At 51.3% G+C, this 17623-nt stretch overlaps 1 protein-coding gene across 3 annotated transcripts in view; it reads right to left on the minus strand.

Annotated features, from left to right (window-relative positions):
* SLC8B1 (solute carrier family 8 member B1) overlaps window positions 1–17192 on the minus strand; it is a 38209-nt gene extending 21017 nt beyond the window's left edge. For 2 of the 3 annotated variants that reach the window (XM_074007960.1, XM_065524851.1), the window contains exons 1-8: window positions 16470–17192; window positions 14746–14983; window positions 2632–2784; window positions 2492–2544; window positions 2285–2343; window positions 2038–2142; window positions 1788–1955; window positions 422–529 (exon numbers count right to left, since the gene is read on the minus strand). In XM_074007960.1, the coding sequence (XP_073864061.1) occupies window positions 422–529; window positions 1788–1955; window positions 2038–2142; window positions 2285–2343; window positions 2492–2544; window positions 2632–2784; window positions 14746–14901 (802 nt within the window). In that variant the 5' untranslated portion in view covers window positions 14902–14983; window positions 16470–17192. Of the gene's footprint in view, window positions 1–421; window positions 530–1787; window positions 1956–2037; window positions 2143–2284; window positions 2344–2491; window positions 2545–2626; window positions 2785–14745; window positions 14984–16469 lie in introns of those variants that run through there. The other variant, XM_065524852.1, reaches the window with a different exon arrangement.
* Between the last annotated feature and the right edge of the window lie 431 nt (window positions 17193–17623).

Below are 17623 nucleotides of genomic sequence, written 5' to 3' on the forward strand. Positions count from 1 at the left end.
TGTGTATGTATGCTGGGTGCATGTGTGTGTGCGTGTATTTGTGTATATGACTATGTTTGAATATTACTGATTTCTTTGTATTTATTTTTTATTTCTCAGTGTCCCTGTCATGGCAGCGTTTGGGTTTTACCCTGAAAGTGGTGGGAAACATCAGAGCAGGGAGCAGTGGCAATTCTTAGAGAGATGGCCCTGGCAACTGCATAGAGGAGGAAGGAGTGCACTTGAGCCAGCAGGCGATGAGGAGGCTCATGGGCACTAGTGGAAGCATGGAGGCGGGACCTCAGCAGAATGAGTAGAAAAAGCATGAAGAGGAGATGAGCTTGGTGGGGACGATGGCCTCAAGAGACCCACGGTAGCAGTGAAGGGCACAGAGGCTCCCAGTCCCCACAGGTCCTCTCTGGAGTCCGATGCAGACTCTTACCTGGAGTAACTGGCATGGAGTAGACCAGGGATCCTCTCCGTTGCCATCGGTAGATCCAGGTGCAGAGAATCACAGTGACCACATAGAACACATACAAGCCCAGGTAACCTGCAGACAGGGTGGTGCAGGCCGTCACCAAGTGGTGTCCTGGCTGCAGGCCCAGAGAACAAAGGCTGGCAGTTCTATCTATCACTGGTGCATTTTAGCGGTGGCAATCTGTGTTAGCCCGGCCTGGTACCGGTGGGTAAGTGGTCTTTTCCTTGAGCTCCCCACTCCTTCCCACCTTCCAGGACCATCTCCCTTCCTGTCTCCCTTGCAATTAAGGAGGTAACGCCAGGCACACAGAGTGACCTCCAGGACCCCATTCAAGCGCTAAGGGTAGGTGTCCCACTCTGCGCCCTGGAAGGAGGCAGCCCTGCAGCTCTGGCTACAACTAGGTTCAGCCAATGGGAGGCCAAATCAGAAGCAGCGGGAGAGAGTTTGGAGTGGTTCTTCCTACTCCCTCCCTGCTGCTTGTCTCTGGCAGGGCCTGCAACCCTCTTCAGTATAGCTCCAGGCCTCCAGCCCTCCAGCTCTCACTGGGCCCCACCACCCCATTTCTTGCCCCTTCTGCCATGGGGGATAGGTGTGGCCACAGCTCCCACTGTTGCTGACCCCTGGGTATCTCACAATTCAGTGTCCCTTGTTGGTTTCGTTATCCTTCTGCACAAATTGTCCCTCCATTCATACCCCTTGAGCCATCTGAATGGAATATGTATGCTGCCACGATCCAGGTGGCCCCAGTTAGCATCCTACCTGTACTGCTTGTTAAAATTGGAAATTATGGGAAGAAAAATTTTTTTTGAGACAGAGTCTTGCTCTGTTGCCCAGGCTGGAATGCCGTGGCACAATCATGGGTCACTGCAGTCTCGAACTCCTAGGCTCAAGGGATCCTCCTGCCCTAGCTTGCAAAGTAACTGGGGCCACAGGAACGCACCACCACCATGCCCAGCTAAGTTTTCTCTTTTTTGTACAGATGTAGTCTCACTATGTTGCCCAGGCTGGTCTCAAACTCCTGAACCAAAGTGATCCTCCTGCCTCAGACTCTCAAATTGCTGGGATGATAGGAGTGAGCCATCACGCCTGGCCAAAAAATTATGAAACTTTTGAATACTTCCTCCCCAGCCCCCAGCTCTGCTGGGCCTCTTTGGTTACGTGACCCACATGTTCCCATTTTTGCTCAAGCCAGCTTGAGGAGGGTTTCTGTCACTTGTAATCAAATCAAGCCCCCCACTGACCACCCCTCACATCTCTCTGTCCCAGGCACCTCCTAAACCTCCTGCCCATCAGCCCTGGGATCTCCCTCCTGAGCCCCACAGCTGCTCACCCAGAGCCCATGCCATCGTGACCCTGCCACGGAAGAGCATGATGAAGGTCAGGAACACAGCCACCATGTAGAAAACGATGTCCCTGAAGAAGGGCCTGGAGGCAGCCATGAAGGGGTGTAGGATGGTGATGCCTCCGGCCACCACCGTGGTAACCAGCACGCCAGCGCCTGGGGAGAGGAGGCCAGAGCTCAGTCACCCTGCATCCTCTCCTGCTGCTTCCCCCGCCCCCCTCACCAGGGCTGCTCTCACCAAACAGTGCCCCAAGGGCCAGGCCGGCTGTGTGCGGGTCGGAGAAGGCCACCAGGGCACTGAAGATGTCAGGTGCACCATTCCCAAATGCCAGGAAGGTGACGCCATGTGGGGAGCATGTCAAGGCAGGCCAGGATCACAGCTGCAGTCCACCCAGGCCTTCCCTGGGCCACGAGCCACAACCCTATCCCCCGGCCTCCCCACAACTGCCCTCCCTCCAGGGTGCAGGACACTGGACAAAAGGATACTGCCACGTTGTGGGAGAGCTTGAGCGTGGTGGAAATGGCCGACAAGTTGGGGCAGAAACTACGGAGAAAAAGCAGACAGGAAACATTTCCATAGTGACTGGCCCCAGACCCCTATCCTTCCCCCAAACCCAGGGTGAGCGGATGTCAGCCTCCTGGGACCCCTCCTCCCATTGATAAGCCAGACCGGAGCCCAGAGCCAAACTTACAACTTGGCCGCGGTGACTCCCAGAATCAGAAACAGGTAGAGCAGCCAGGAAACCTGGGTGGGGAGCCGGCAGGGAGGAGAGAGTCAAGTCCAGCTGGGGACACCAGCCCCTCTCACCAGACCCCCGGGGCAGGACCTCACGTAGAGGGTGACAGCCAAAGGAAGGAGGTTGGGAGGGAAGTGGCAGAAGATGCCTTCCAGGTAGTCCACGTAGCCCCCATCACTGTGGCAGTCGGGGTTGGTCCGGATAAAGTCACAGCGGTCAGAGACATTCAGGCCACACACCTTGCGACACTGCAGGAAGACAGGGAGGGGGACATCAGGGGCAGAGACTTCCCTGAGGACTGGACTAGGCCCACCTAAGCAGCTAAACATAACGTCCCTTCAGCCTGGTCTCCAAGGCCACCATACCCTCTGGGTGCCAAGTATGTATGCACTTTTAATTTAAAAAATAAACGTCTGTTTGAAATTGACACAAGTAATTCATGAATACATTTTTTTTTAAATACATAAAGATTTCTAAATTCTGCTTTCTTATCCCTGCCCTCCGTAATCCCCCCTCTCCAGTGATCCCACCATAATTAGTTTGAAGCACATCCTTACAGACATTTCTCAGATCAATTACATTTGTATATATACCTTATTATATACTTTGTTTTGTTTAACAGAAATGGATCCATCCCAAATCTCTTGTTTCTATAATTTGCTTTTACTATTACATATATATGAAATATTAATATAACTTAGTACACATAATAAAATTCGAAACATACTATAGTGATTTCTATATGTGAAGCATAGTGCTAAGAGCTTAAAATGTATCTCAATTAATCTGTACAATAATTCTGTGATGACTGAGGGCAGTGGCTCATGCCTATAATCCCAGCGCTTTGGGAGGTTGAGGTGGGAGGATTGCTTGAGCCCAGGATTTCAAGACCAGCCTGGGCAACATAGCAAGACCCCATCTCTGCAAAAAAAAATAAATAAAAAATTAGCTAGGCATGGTAATGTGCACTTGTAGTCCCAGCTACTCAGCAGACTGAGGTGGGAGGATCACCTGAGCCCGGGAGGTTGAGGCTGCAGTACCGTATTTGGCCTGGGGAATAGAGTGAGATCTTGTCTCAAAAAAAAAAAAAAAAAAAAAAGTGTCTCAATTACTCTGCACAACAATCTGCGAGGAAGGAACTATTATCATGCCCATTAAACAGAAAAGGAGACTGAGACAATGTCCGTGTGCACTCAGTGGGAGGGTCAGGGTTGGAACCCAGGCAGTTTGAGGCTCTGGAGCCCATTGTTCTCCCCTGCCTCCCCGCAGAGTCTTTCACTGCAGCAGAGTATTTTGTACTATGGATGATACATCACTGAGGTAAACATTTCCCTTCTGGGCATTTGGGGATGCCTAATTTTTCAATATAGCCAATGAACTTCCTCACACATGATTCTCCGAGTACATGTGAGAAAAATGTTGTCAGAGAGGATCTGAGAAGTAAAAGTGCTGAGTCAGAGGGTATCCTGATCTGGGTTCCTCCAGAAGCTGACTCAGAGACAAAGATTGAGAGGGACATAGTATGTTTGGGAGAGCTAAGGAACACAAACATAGAGAAAGGGAAGCGGGCCCGGGTGTGGTGGCTGACGCCTATAACTGCAGCATTTTGGGAGGCCAAGGCTGCAGGATCACTTGACCTCAGGAGTTCGAGACCAGCCATGGCAAAACCCCATCTCTACAAGAAATACAAAAAAATTAGCTGGGCTTGGTGGCATACACCTGTAGTCCCAACTACTCAGGAGAAGGAGGTAGGAGGAGCACCTGAGCCTGGAAGGTTGCGGTTGCAGGGAGCTATGATTGTGCCACTGCAATCCAGCCTGGGTGACAGAGTGAGACCCTGTCTCAAAATAAAAAAAATAAAAGAAATAGAAGAAAAGAAGTGGTACAGAGAAGGGATAGCTGCCAATGAAGGCTAGGTTGAGCCAGTTACCACCACCATGAGCTTAATCAGGAGGCAAGGGAGCTGGGGTATTTATACACCAACTCCCATCAGCCACTGGGTGAGGACTGCTAGATGGAGGTTTTAGTTCCCCAGCACCTCTAGCCTACTATACTTATAAGTGGTTCTAGAACAATAAACTGGCAACTGGAAGTCAACAAAAGCCCAACAAAATAATACAGTCTAAAAGAAATGGTCAAGATCCTGACAGGGGATCTTGAACATTGCTGGATTTTGCCAAAATGCCCTGGCCAAGCTCTACCTATATACACTCCCACCAGGAATGGGAAAAGCAATTCTCATAAGCCTGTGCCAACACTGGCTATGAGCAGCCTTATTCAGATCAATGTGATAGGAATGTCATTGTTTAACTGCAAGTCTGGCCAGGTGTGGTGGCTCATGCCTGTAATCCCAGCATGTTGGGAGGCCGAGGTAGGTGGATCACTTGAGGTCAGGAATTCATGACCAGCCTGGTCAACATGGGGAAACCCCGTCTCTACTAAAAATACAAAATTTAGCTGGGCGTGGTGACATGCACCTGTAGTCCCAGCTACTCCAGAGGCTGAGGCAGGAGAATCACTTGAACCCAGGAGGCGGAGGTTGCAGTGAGCCGAGATCATACCACGGCACTCCAGCCTGGGTGACAAAGTGAGACCCCATCTCAAAAAAACAAAACAAAACAAAACAAAAAAAGTTAAGACAGTAAATTTTAGGTTGTGTGTATTTCATTATAATTTTTTAAATGCTTTGTCAAACCACAGTTCCACCTCCTCCACAAGCCCTCTCTGAACTCCCACCAACACCAGACTGGAAGTGAGATTTCTTATCTCTGAGCCTCTGGCCTTCTCACCAATTTTTGCTAAGAGCTCTGCCCACCATACAGTATCCCCTAAGCAGAGACTGAACCCCCCCAGCCCTGCCCCAACCCCTCAATCTTTCTACAGTGCCCCATCCTCAGAAAGCACATGCCAGTGGGGAAGACAAAATCCATGGCCTGGTAAACTGGCTCACACCTGTAATCCCAACACTTTGGGAGGCTGACGCAGGAGGATCGCTTAAGTCCAGGAGTTTGAGACCAACTTGGGTAACACAGTAAGACTCCATTGCTACAAAAAAATTAAAAAATGAGCCAGGGATAGTGGCACACGCCTGTGGTCCCAGCTACTTCGGAGGCTGAGGTGAGAGGATTGCTTGAGTCCGGGAGGTTGAGGCTGCAGTGAGCTATGATGGCACCACTGCTCTCCAGCCTGAGTGACAGAGCAAGCTCCATCTCAAAAAAAAAAAAAAACCATTTTTGAGATCAGGACAACCTGAGCATAATACCCACTCAACCACTCTTGCTCTGTCGCCCAGGCTGGAGTGCAATGGCACCAATGGCACAATCTCGGCTACCTGCAACCTCTGCCTCTTGGGTTCAATTGATTCTCCTGCCTCAGCCTCCCAAGTAGCTAGGACTACAGGTGCCCACCAACACGCCCGGCTAATTTTTGTATTTTTAGTAGAAATAGGGTTTCACCACGTTGGCCAGGCTGGTCTCGAACTTCTAATCTCAAGTGATCTACCCACCTTGGCCTCCCAGAGTGCTGGGATTACAGGTGTGAGCCACCATGCCCAGCCCCTTTTTCTCCTTTGAGACAGAGTCTCCCTCTGTCGCCTAGGCTGGAGTGCAGTAGTGCAATCTTGGCTCACTGCAACCTCCACCTAATGGGTTCAAGTGATTCTCCTGCCTCAGCCACCTGAGTACCTGGGACTACATGCAAGCAACATCACACCTGGCTAATTTTTGCATTTTGGGTAAGGATGGGGTTTCACTGTGTTGGCCAGGCTGGTCTTGAACTCGTGACCTCAAGTGATCCACCTAACTCAGCCTCCCAAAGTACTGGGATTACAGGTGTGAGCCTCCGCGCCCAACCAGCTCCACCGTCTGTAGCAATTCCCTTCCTCTCTTTGAGCTTCAGTCTCATTTGTAAAATGGGACTAATTATACCAACCCCATTGATAAAGGAATCAAATGAGATTACAGGTGTTCAAATTTGCCCTCCTCAGAGACTGTCCATGTAAAGTAGCTATTACCCCATCTGCACTATTAACACCCAGTTTTCTGCACTCACAGAAGTTATCACAATCTTTATTTTGTTCATTTCCTTGTTTACTGATTTTTATTATTTTAGAGACAGGGTGCTTTGTCATTCAGGCTGGAGTGCAGTGGGGCAATCATGGCTCACTTCAGCCTCGAACTCCTGGGCACATGTGATCCTCCTGCCTTTGCCTCCCAAGTAGCTGGGACTACAGACATACACCAGCACACCCAGTTAATTTTTTTTTTAATATTTTTTGTAGAGATGGAGGTGTCGCTACGTTGCCTAGGCTGGTCTCGAACTCCTGGCCTCAAGCCATCCTCCCACCTCAGCCTCCCAATGTGCTGGGATTATAGGCATGAACCACCAAACCTGGCCTGAATTTCTTTTGTCTGCATTCTTGTATTTGCCCTGAGACTGGCCCATAGTAGGGACTTAATACATTTGAGTTAATGGCTGCTTGAATGACTAAGTGATTTCGTGTAGTCTTTCCAACACTCCTGTGAGGCAAATGGAATGATTCCCCTTTAACACATGGGTAAGCCAAGGGTCAGCAAACGTCGGCCCCTGGACCACATCCAGCCCGCCATCTGCTTATGCACAGCCTGCAAGCCAAGAATGATTCTTACATTTTTAAATGGTTGGGAGACATTAAGTCAAAAGAAGAATTTTCCATGACATGTAAAATTATATAAAATCCAAATTTCTATGTCCATAAATATTTACTGGGGCACAGCCACACCCATTCATTGACGTACAATCTGTGGCTGCCTGGGCACTGCGAGAGCACTGAGTAGTTGTAGAAACCATGCGGCCCACAAAGCTGAAAATATTTACTGTCTAGTTCCTGTGTTTTTCTTTTCTCTTTCTCTCTCCTTCCTTTCCTTCCTTTTTCTCTTTCTTTCTCTCTCTTTCTTTCTTTGACGGAGTCTTGCTCTGTTGCCCAGGCTGAAGTACAGCGGTCAGATCTCAGCTCACTGCAACCTCTGCCTCCTGGGTTCAAATGATTATCCTGCCTCAGCCTCTGGAGGAGCTGGGATCACAGATATGTGCCACCACACCTGACTAATTTTTTTATTTTTAGAAGAGATGAGGTTTCACCATGTTGGCCAGGCTACTCTCAAACTCCTGGCCTCAAGTGATCCACCAGCCTCAGCCTTCCAAAGTGCTGGGATTATAGGTGTGTTCACTGTGCCCGGTCTCTTTTTTTTCTTTTTTTTTTTTGTTTTTTTCAGACAAAGTCTCACTGTTGTCCAGGCTGGAGTGCAGAAGCATGATTATAGCTCCCTGCAGCCTCAAACTCTTGGGCTTAAGGAATTCCCCTGCCTTCAACCTCTTAAGTGGCTGGAGCTACAAATGTGAGCCCACACTCGGCCCTACTATCTGGCTTCTTACAGAACCAGTCTGTGCCCCAGGCCGGAGTGACGGTGTGCACATCCCAACCCAGGCTTGGGAATCTCCATCAACTATTCCCACCAAAAAATGCAGAAGCAAGTCTCAAGTTCCTGTCCTGAGATTCCCTTATCCCATCCCCAGCTCCCACCCAAAAGCAAAAGTCAGCTGGGCTCCTTCCATACTGCTGGCCGGAGGGTTTCAGTCTTGCCCTAAGCCTGGGCTTGTGGCTTTGCTGGGGCCCAGGAATTTCCCAGGGAGATAAAGTCACCCAAGGGGTTTCTGATAAAGAGGGTCCTGCCCAGCACAAGGAGGGAGGACAGTAGATGGGGGCCAGGGAAGCAGGCGGGCTGCCATTTCCTCCTCTGGGAAGAACAATAATAATCATATTGGGAGGCAGTACAGCTCCCCCTACGGAGCCTCCTCTCTCATGAAACTGCCTGGTTGAAATTCTAATTTGCATCCTTCGAGGTGAGTGATCTTGGGCAAGTAAATTAAGCTCAGTTTTCTCCTCTGAACAATGGGGGCAATAACACCCACATGCCTAGATAAGAAAGGGATAAGGACATGGAGGCCAGGCATAGTGGCTCACATCTGTAATCCCAGTGCTTGAGGCCATGAGTTTGAGACCAGCCTGGCCAACATGGTGAAACTCCATCTCCACTAAAAATGTAAAAATTAGCAAGGCATGGTGGCGTGCGCCTGTGTTCCCAGCTACTCAGGAGGCTGAGGCTGGAGAATCACCTGAACCCAAGAGGAGGAGGTTGCAGTGAACCGAGATCACACCATTGCACTCCAGGCTGGGCAACAGAGTGAGACTCTGTCTCAAAAAAAAGAAAAAAAAAATAGGCTGGGCACGGTGGGTCACACTTGTAATCCCAGCACTTTGGAAGGCGAAGGCAGGTAGATCACCTGAGGTCAGGAGTTTGAGACCAGCCTGATCAACATGGTAAAACCCTGTCTCTACTAAAAATACAAAAAGTTAGCCGGGCATTGTGGTGGGCGCCTGTAATCGCAGCTACTTGGGAAGCAGAGGCAGGAGAATCGCTTGAACCTGGGAGGTGGAGGTTGCAGTGAGCCAAGATCACACCACTGCACTCCAGGCTGGGCAACAGAGTGAGACTCTGTCTCAAAAAAAGAAAAAAAAAAAAATAGGCTGGGCGCGGTGGGTCACACCTATAATCCCAGCACTTTGGGAGGCAGAGGCAGGTAGATCACCTGAGGTCAGGAGTTCGAGACCACCCTGACCAACATGGTGAAACCCTGTCTCTACTAAAAATACAAAAAGGGGGGTGTGGTGGCGGGCACCTGTAATCCCAGCTACTTGGGAAGCTGAGGCAGGAGAATCGCTTGAACCTGGGAGGTGGAGGTTGCACTGAGCTGAGATTGCACCATTGCACTCCAGCCTGGGCAACAAGAGCGAAACTATGTCTCCAAAAAAAAAAAAGGATGCATTATCATCATCTAAGTCTAAGTTTTAATTAATTAATTATTTATTTATTTTTGAGACAGGTTCTGTCTATGTCACCCAGGTTGGAGTGCAGTGGCGATCACAGCTCACTCCAGCCTCAACCACCCAGGCTCAAGCAGTCTCCTACCTCAGCCTCCTGAGTAGCTGGCACCACAGGTGTGCATCACACAAGGCTAATTTTTAAATTTTTTGTTGAGAAGGGGTCTCACCATGTTGGCCAGGCTAGTCTCAAGCTCCTGGGCTCAAGTGATCTTCCCGCCTTGGCCTTCCAACATGCTGGTGTTACAGGGATGGGCCACCAAGCCTGCCCAGAAATTTTTATCTCTTTTTTTTTTTTTTTTTTTTTTGAGACGGAGTCTCGCTCTGTCGCCCAGGCTGGAGTGCAGTGGCTGGATCTCAGCTCACTGCAAGCTCCGCCTCCCGGGTTTACGCCATTCTCCTGCCTCAGCCTCCCGAGTAGCTGGGACTACAGGCGCCCACCACCTCGCCTGGCTAGTTTTTTGTATTTTTTTTTAGTAGAGACGGGGTTTCACCATGTTAGTCAGGATGGTCTCGATCTCCTGACCTCGTGATCTGCCCGTCTCGGCCTCCCAAAGTGCTGGGATTACAGGCTTGAGCCACTGCGCCCGGCCATTTTTATCTCTTAAACAATGCTTGAATTCATCCCTTCCTTCCATCTCCACCACCACGAAGAACAACTGCAGAGGTTGTCATTTGGTCTCCTATCCCCAATCTTACCAGAGGGGCTCTTTCTAAAGTGCTCCCTCCTCCAGCTGCTGAAGAGCACTCCTTTGCCTGTTTTTGGTCCCTGTGTTCTGTCCTTGTCAGTCTCCAGTAAAGCTCATCTGGTCAGCTGTCAGGTCCTGGAATGCCCAGACCCTCCTGGCATTGGTCCAGCATTTGTACATGCTGTTCCTTCTGCCTGGTGCCACGACTCCTTTTGCTCTAGTTAATCCACGTTCACCATCCAATTCTTGGTTCCCAGGATACTTCTTGCAGGAAGCCCTCCCTGACTACTCCCAGCCTAGCTGGCCCTCCCAGTTACTTTTTATTTTTTTTCCTTTTTTGAGATGGAGTCTCACTCCATCACCCAGGCAGGAGGGCAGTGGTGTGATCTCAGCTCACTGCAACCTCTACCTCATGGGTTCAAGAGATTCTCCTACCTCAGCCTCCCGAGTAGCTGGGATTACAGGTACCCACCACCATGCCCAGGTAATTTTTGTATTTTAGTAGAGATGGCTTTGCTATTTTGGCCAGGCTGGTCTTGAACTCCTGGCCTGAAGTGATCCACGTGCCTCGGTCTCCCAAAGTGCTGGGATTACAAGTGTGAGCCACCGCACCCGGGCAGGATCATAGACTTGTTTAATATCTGTCCCTCCCACCAAAGTCTCACACAGTGCCTGGCAGAGTAGGCCCTCCTAACAGTTGTGCTGCACACTGTGCTGGGAATCATGTCACTCATTCAGTCTTCATCAGAGACCCAGGAGGTTGGCACAATTGTTTCCACTTCACAGATGAGAAAACTGAGGCACAGACAGGCAAAGTGGCTTGCCCAGGAGCACACAGCCCACCACTGAGAAGTGGCTCCAAACTCAGCTCCACCTGCTAAAAGTTACCTGCTACAGCTCCTAAGGAAACTGCCCAACTGGGCAGGGGCAGCCTCCATTTCCTGTCCTCTCACTATCTTCCTCCCCTCCCTCCTCCCTGTCCTCGGGGTCAGCCAGGGAGGACGTGGGGTGTCACCCCATCTCGCTGACGGCAGAGTGAGTCAGCAAGGCGGCTCCCCGAAATCTGGCCTCCCAAATCACATTATTGTGCAGTCTGTCTCACTCCGCCCTCCCCGAGCTGCACAGCCCTCCCCCAGGTCCCTCAGGACCCCTCCCCAGCTCTCTGCTCAAGAGACAGAGTAAGGTGGGATTGCTCTGCGTGTGGGGAAGAGGGGGTGACTCCACTTCCTTCCAGTTCTTCCCACCCTCTTTCCTGCGTCACTCACTCAGTCCCAGGAAACCCAGAGAGGGGCACACAGGGGTCAGGCTGGACAGGAAAGGGTAACAGACTCAATGCCTTGGAATTCTTCTAAAAACTTATGTTAGGCTGGGCGCGGTGGCTCAAGCCTGTAATCCCAGCACTTTGGGAGGCCGAGACGGGCGGATCACGAGGTCAGGAGATCAAGACCATCCTGGCTAACACGGTGAAACCTCGTCTCTACTAAAAATACAAAAAATTAGCCGGGCGTGGTGGCGGGCGCCTGTAGTCCCAGCTACTCGGAGGCTGAGGCAGGAGAATGGCGTGAACCCGGGAGGCGGAGCTTGCAGTGAGCCGAGATCGCGCCACTGCACTCCAGCCTGGGAGACACAGCGAGACTCCGTCTCAAAAAAAAAAAAAAAAAAAAAAAAAAAAAAAAAAACTTATGTTAGATTACATCCTCCTGTGCTCTAAAGCCTCCCATGGCTCCCACCTTCCTCTCACTGACAGCCAAGTCTGCAGTGGTTCCCAGGGCCCTGTATGATCTGGCCCCTGTTCTCTCCTGCCTGGTCTTCCTTCTCCCTTGTTCACTGTTCCAGCCACTCTGCAAAATCTGTCATTCTGCTCCTGCCCCAGGGCCTTTGCATCTACTGTTCCCTCACTTCCCCTGGATCTTCATAAGCCATTCAGGTCTTGGTCAAAATGTCCTGTCCTCAGGGAGGCCTTCCATGATAGCCTAAGCAGAGCAGCGTCCCCCTCCCCCTCACCCTGTGGAATGATTTGTCAACTTGCTTCTCACCCATGACCCCACTAGAGTATAAGCTCCAGGGGGGCAGGGACCAGGTCTCTCTGCTTCCTGCTATCCCCTCAGCACGTGGCACAGGCCCTGGCACAAAGTAGGTGCTCAATAAATATCTGTTGCATAATGACTACTTGAAAAGGACCTAAAGTCAGGGGCTGGAAGGGCCTTTCCCAGCCTGCAGGCTCCCTGGATGGTGGGGACTTCCAGAAACGCAGCTGCCCCATCTGTCCTGGGAGGCGGTGGACTAGAGGGGAAGGGGACGGATTTAGCATGAAGCAGCCAAGAGTTCTCAACCTGGCTCCGCCACTTTCCTCCTGGCCACCTTCACCTCCCTGAACCTTGGAGCCTTCATCTATAGCACAGAGATCATCACTCCCACCTCACGGGGTTTGGGGGGGGGACTTGTGAGCACAGGGCTGACGTAAGTGCTCAATAACTTGGAGAGATTATCTGGCACAATGATCTGGTATGATCTCCCAGTTTTCCTGCCCCCAAGGAGCACGCTCCAAGAGGGGGTACTCAATTTTACAACCACAGTAACCACAAACCACTCTCCCATCTGTAAAATGGGCTTAATTGCCTGTTGCCTGCTTCAGAGGGTGGACTTGAAGGCACTTTGCAGCCTCATAAAGTTGCTGTGGGCGTTGAGCCCATCAGTTTGAGTCTGGGATTCCTGCTGAAGAAATGGCGAGAACTCCAGCCCCTGGCAGTTACAGGGGACTCCAGGGGGTCATCTTGAGCAGTCCCCTGCTTTTGTTCCTTCACTCCAGATCCGCTGTGACCTCCTCTTCTCCCCTTACAGACATCAGAGCGGAAAGATGTAAGTTTTCTGTAGCCCGTCTCAATGGGCTGTGCCCTCCCTGGTCTGGGAGGAAGGCCTCTTGCCTCTAACTCCAGCGTCATCACTGATCCTCCCTCAGTGCTCCCCATCCAAATCACAGCACCAGCAGACCCTCAGCCGATCAGGCCAGAAACCTGGAGCCACCCACGACTGCTCTTTTCTCCCACCACTGGGAGAAAGAGAGAGGCTGGCAGTTCAATACCAGCCTGGCCAACATGGTGAAATCCTGGTTCTACTAAAAGTACAAAAAAATTAGCCAGGTGTGGTGGTGTGCGCCTGTAATCCCAACTACTCGGGTGGCTGTGCATGAGAATTGCTTGAACCCGGAAGGCAGAGGTTGCAGTGAGCTGAGATCGCTAGCCTTTGCCTCCAGCCTGGGTATGGAGACTGTTCTCAAAAAAAAAAAATTTGAGTCAGTGGACTGGGAAAGGCAGACCCACCCTTAATCTGGGTGGGTACAATCTAATCAGCCACCAGCGCAGCCAGAATAAAAGCAGGCAGAAGAATGTGGAGAGACTAGACTGGCTTGGTCTTCCTGCCTGCATCTTTCTCCCGTGCTGGATGCTTCCTGCCCTCAAACATCAGACTCCAAGTTCTTCAACTTTGGGACTCTTGGACCTTCAGCCACAGACTAAAGGCTGCACTGTCGGTTTCCCTACTTTTGAGGTTTTGGGATTCAGACTGACTTCCTCGCTCTTCAGCTTGCAGATGACCTATTGTGGGACCTCATCTGTGATCATGTGAGTCAATACTCCTTAAAAAACTCCCCTTTATATATACATCTATGCTATTAGTTCTGTCCCGCAAGAGAACTCTGACTAACACAGATTTTGGTACCCTCTGCTTAAAATCTTCCATTGGCTCCCCACTACTGCAAAACAATTCTCACCTCCTAGCCGCAGCCTGTAAGGCCTTTTGTAATCTGCCTGCCATTACCTCTCCATCCTCCTCTCTTAACATTCTTCTCCTCACTTGCTCTGTTCCATCCATTCTAGCCTCCCTGCTGTTCCGGGAACACACTAAGCTTGTTCCTGCTCCAGAATCTTTGTACTTGCTGTTCCCTTTGCCCAGAATGCTCTTCCCTGGGGTGTCTATGTAGGTGGTTTCCTCTCTCCATTCAGTGGCTTGCCTCAAAGATCAGCTCCTCACAGAAGCCATCTGTGACCGCTCAGTCTGAAATATTTGGAAATGCTCACGCCGTCCCCCGTACCACTTCAGCAATTGTGTGCGGGGCACTTAGCACATCACCACCTGAAATGTATATGCTTACTTCTCTTTTTTTGTTGTTGAGACAGAGTCTTGCTTTGCCGCCCAGGCTGGAGTGCAGTGGCACAATCCTGGCTCACTGCAACATCCACCTCACGGGTTCAAGCAATTCTCCTGCCTCAGGGTTCTGAGGATTACAGGCGTCCGCCACCACGCTCGGCTAGTTTTTGTATTTTTAGGAGATACGGGGTTTTGACACGATAGCCAGGCTGGTCTCGAACTCCTGGCCTCAAGTGATCCGCCTGCCTCAGCCTCCCAAAGTGTATACATTTACTTCTTGATCTGTCTATTCAGGAGACTGTCAGCTCCTTGAGAGTAGTGAGTTTTGTCTATGTTGTTCCCTGGTATATCCCAGGCTGTGGTCAGTGCCTGGCACATAGCAGATGCTCAACAGATATTTATCGATTGGAGGAACACAGCCCCATCCAACCCCAGATTCCTATCGGGATACTCACGTCTACCACGGGGGTCTGGTTCACACCTGAAGCTGGAAATTGGGGGCTAATGTGAGCCCCTGTAGACGAGTCCCTAGCCCCAGACACTGTCTCCGCCATTAGCAGCACACAAAGCACACTCAGTGCCCAGCGCAGATCCAGCCATCTGCTGGCCATCCGCCCTCACGGGGCCTGGCCCTCACTCTCCACTTCCCTTTCTGCAGTGGCTCAGTTCCAAACAGCTGGCGGCTCCGGTGGCCTGCAAGGTGGGAGTGAGAAGGGGGGACAACGTCACTGAAAACCCATGGACCCAGCAAAAGGGGCCGGAAGACTTTCTCAGTTAAGGAACTGCCGTCCTGCCTCCCAGCAGCAAAGGAAAGCTGATGGAGAAACCGTGTTCTGCATAGTTTCACTGGAGGGACCCAAGGCCCTGCCCATTCAGTGTGCAGATCAGATACGCCCTTCTTCCTGAGCCCCCATGAAAACCTACCCTGTCCCACCTGACCCCCAGCCTGAGGCCAGAATGTCAGGGCTGCAAGGGACTAGGGACTTGAACCGAGATTCAGAGTCTCAGGCTTCGGGGGCCAGCTGGGTGACATACATGTGGGAAATGGGCAGTGGGCGGGATTGCAGAAGCCCTCAAAACAAAACAAAACAAAACAAAACTCTACTTCTAGGGGTGGACGTGGCCTCTAGGCCACCAGTTTGAGACCTAGAGAGGCTTGCCCACGACATTTTATGGAGCCCACTAAGCAATGCTGTTGTTCTGTGTCTTACAAGGGCCAAGCTTTACATGGATGACCTCATTCTATCCTCATAACATGCCGAGAGGGGGTAGCATTGCCATTCCATTTCACAGATGAACTACCTGAGGCACAGAGAGGTGAAGCCAGGCTTGTTTCCTCCCTGCACCACGCCTCCCTCATCCAGTCCTCAGAACAAGTCTGGAAATGTCGCCCCCGCACCCTGCACAACAGGGACAGGGGCTCAGAGGAGTTTTGTTTGTTTTGTTTTGTTTTTTTGTTTTTTCAGATGGAGCCTTGCTCTGTCACCCAAGCTGGAGTGCAGTGGCACGATCTCAGCTCACTGCAACCAATGCCTCCCAGGTGCAAGTGATTCTCCTGCCTCAGCCTCCTGAGTAGCTGGGATTACAGGCACACACCACCATGCCCAGCTAATTTTTGTATTTTTAATGGAGACGGGGTTTCACCATGTTGGCCAGGCTGGTCTCGAACTCCAAGCTTCAAGTGATCTGCCGGCCTCGACCTCTCAAAGTGCTGGGAATACAGGTGTGAGCCACCATGCCCAGGAGAGGAATTCTGTAACCCGCCGAAGGTCACACAGCAAGAGGGTCACAGAGCCCACAGCCCCTCCGACAGGGAACTTAAGGGCAAGAGGGAAGTGAGTTGCTCAGAGACAGCTGGTTAGCAGTGGGGCTGGGCTGGTCACCACCATGTGCCTCTTCCCTCAAGCCTAGGGCCAAAATGGCTTCAATTTATTTCAAAGGAATTAAACTGGAAAAACAAAAGTCCTCAGCAAACTAAATTTCCTGTTTTGGCTTTTTCATGTGTTCTACGGTGAGTATGTCTTATTTTTGCAATCAGGAAACCAAACCCCATAAAACGGTTTTTTTCTTTAAGTCTGCACAGGTGTTTCTCAATGTACTGGCAGCCTGAGGGGAGGGAGAGGAGGTAGGGAGGGGAAGAGAGATCAGAAAGGCCCCTGTCCCAGCCATGGTTCCTTACCTGTCCACGGAAGACACGGCCCTTCCTCTTCTGTGGTTCTCCTGAACCCCTCCAAGTGGAGTCCGAGTTACTCTATTTGGCACCAAGTTGAAACAGGGCACCGCTGGTTTCAAATTCGTCTCGGCCACTTACTATCTGTGTGGCCTTAAGGAAGTCACTTCACCTCTCTGAGCCTCTTATTCCTCATCTGTAAAATGGACACAAATGCTGGCCGACGGGGTATACAATAAGAGCTCAATAAATGTTCGCCTCCCTGGTGTCCCCAACACCTGAAGATCAGCATGCGTCTCGTCTCTCTTTGCCACCGATTTATTTTACTGATTCACTAGTGAGCATTTACTGAGCGCCCTCTGTACACGTGGGCCTATGTCTAGCGCTCGGATGGTCGCCGACCTGCTAAGGGTCTGGGGCGGGAAATCGGGGCTGCGCTTTCCAGGGAAGAGACCTCAGGAACATCTCCGTGCTCCGTTTCCCGATCCGGACGGAGGTTGAGAAGTCGAACTCGGAGCGCCCGGGTCCTCCGGCCTTGCGGGGAGGCGGCTTTTTCTTACTCGGGCCGGGCCTGGGACCCGCAAACTCCGAACCTCGACGTCGCAGGTCCTCGTAGCCTTCCAGGTCCCTGGCCGCCGGCCCGACCTTCCGCCAGCGAAGTCGCCAGTCCGGGCGCCCCGCCTGCTGCAGCGTACGGGCTCCTACTCTTCCCGTCCGGGCCCGCCCCGGCTCGCCCTGCCCCGGTCCCGGCCACGCCCTCGGGACACGCCCCTCGGGACACGCCCCAGAAGACTCGCCCCGCCCCTGCCCTTAAAGGTACAGCTCCCGGGGAGCTTCCCAGGGTCTTCCCCACTCTCCACCGTCCTCTCCCTCCGCTTTGAAACTGAGATACAAGCCAATGGGTAAGGACTGCAGGAAGGCGGAGAGGGACAGTTAGAGGGTGAAACTAGGAGGTTCATTTCCCGAGACCAGAGGGTGTCAAGCTGCTCCTGGTAATGAAGGGTGACAAAGAGGATTTGAGAAAATCCCAGGTGGAGAAAGCCCCACCCTGCCCACGAAAGTTCGGGCGGTTTCACCTGAAATCCTTCTGAGATCCTAACTGGGTTCATCATTCCCCTCTAGTAGCATAGCTTTTTTTTTTTTAATTTAAATTTTAATTTTTT

This window comes from Macaca fascicularis, chromosome 11 (assembly GCF_037993035.2).
Source record: "Macaca fascicularis isolate 582-1 chromosome 11, T2T-MFA8v1.1".
Taxonomy (NCBI): domain Eukaryota; kingdom Metazoa; phylum Chordata; class Mammalia; order Primates; family Cercopithecidae; genus Macaca; species Macaca fascicularis.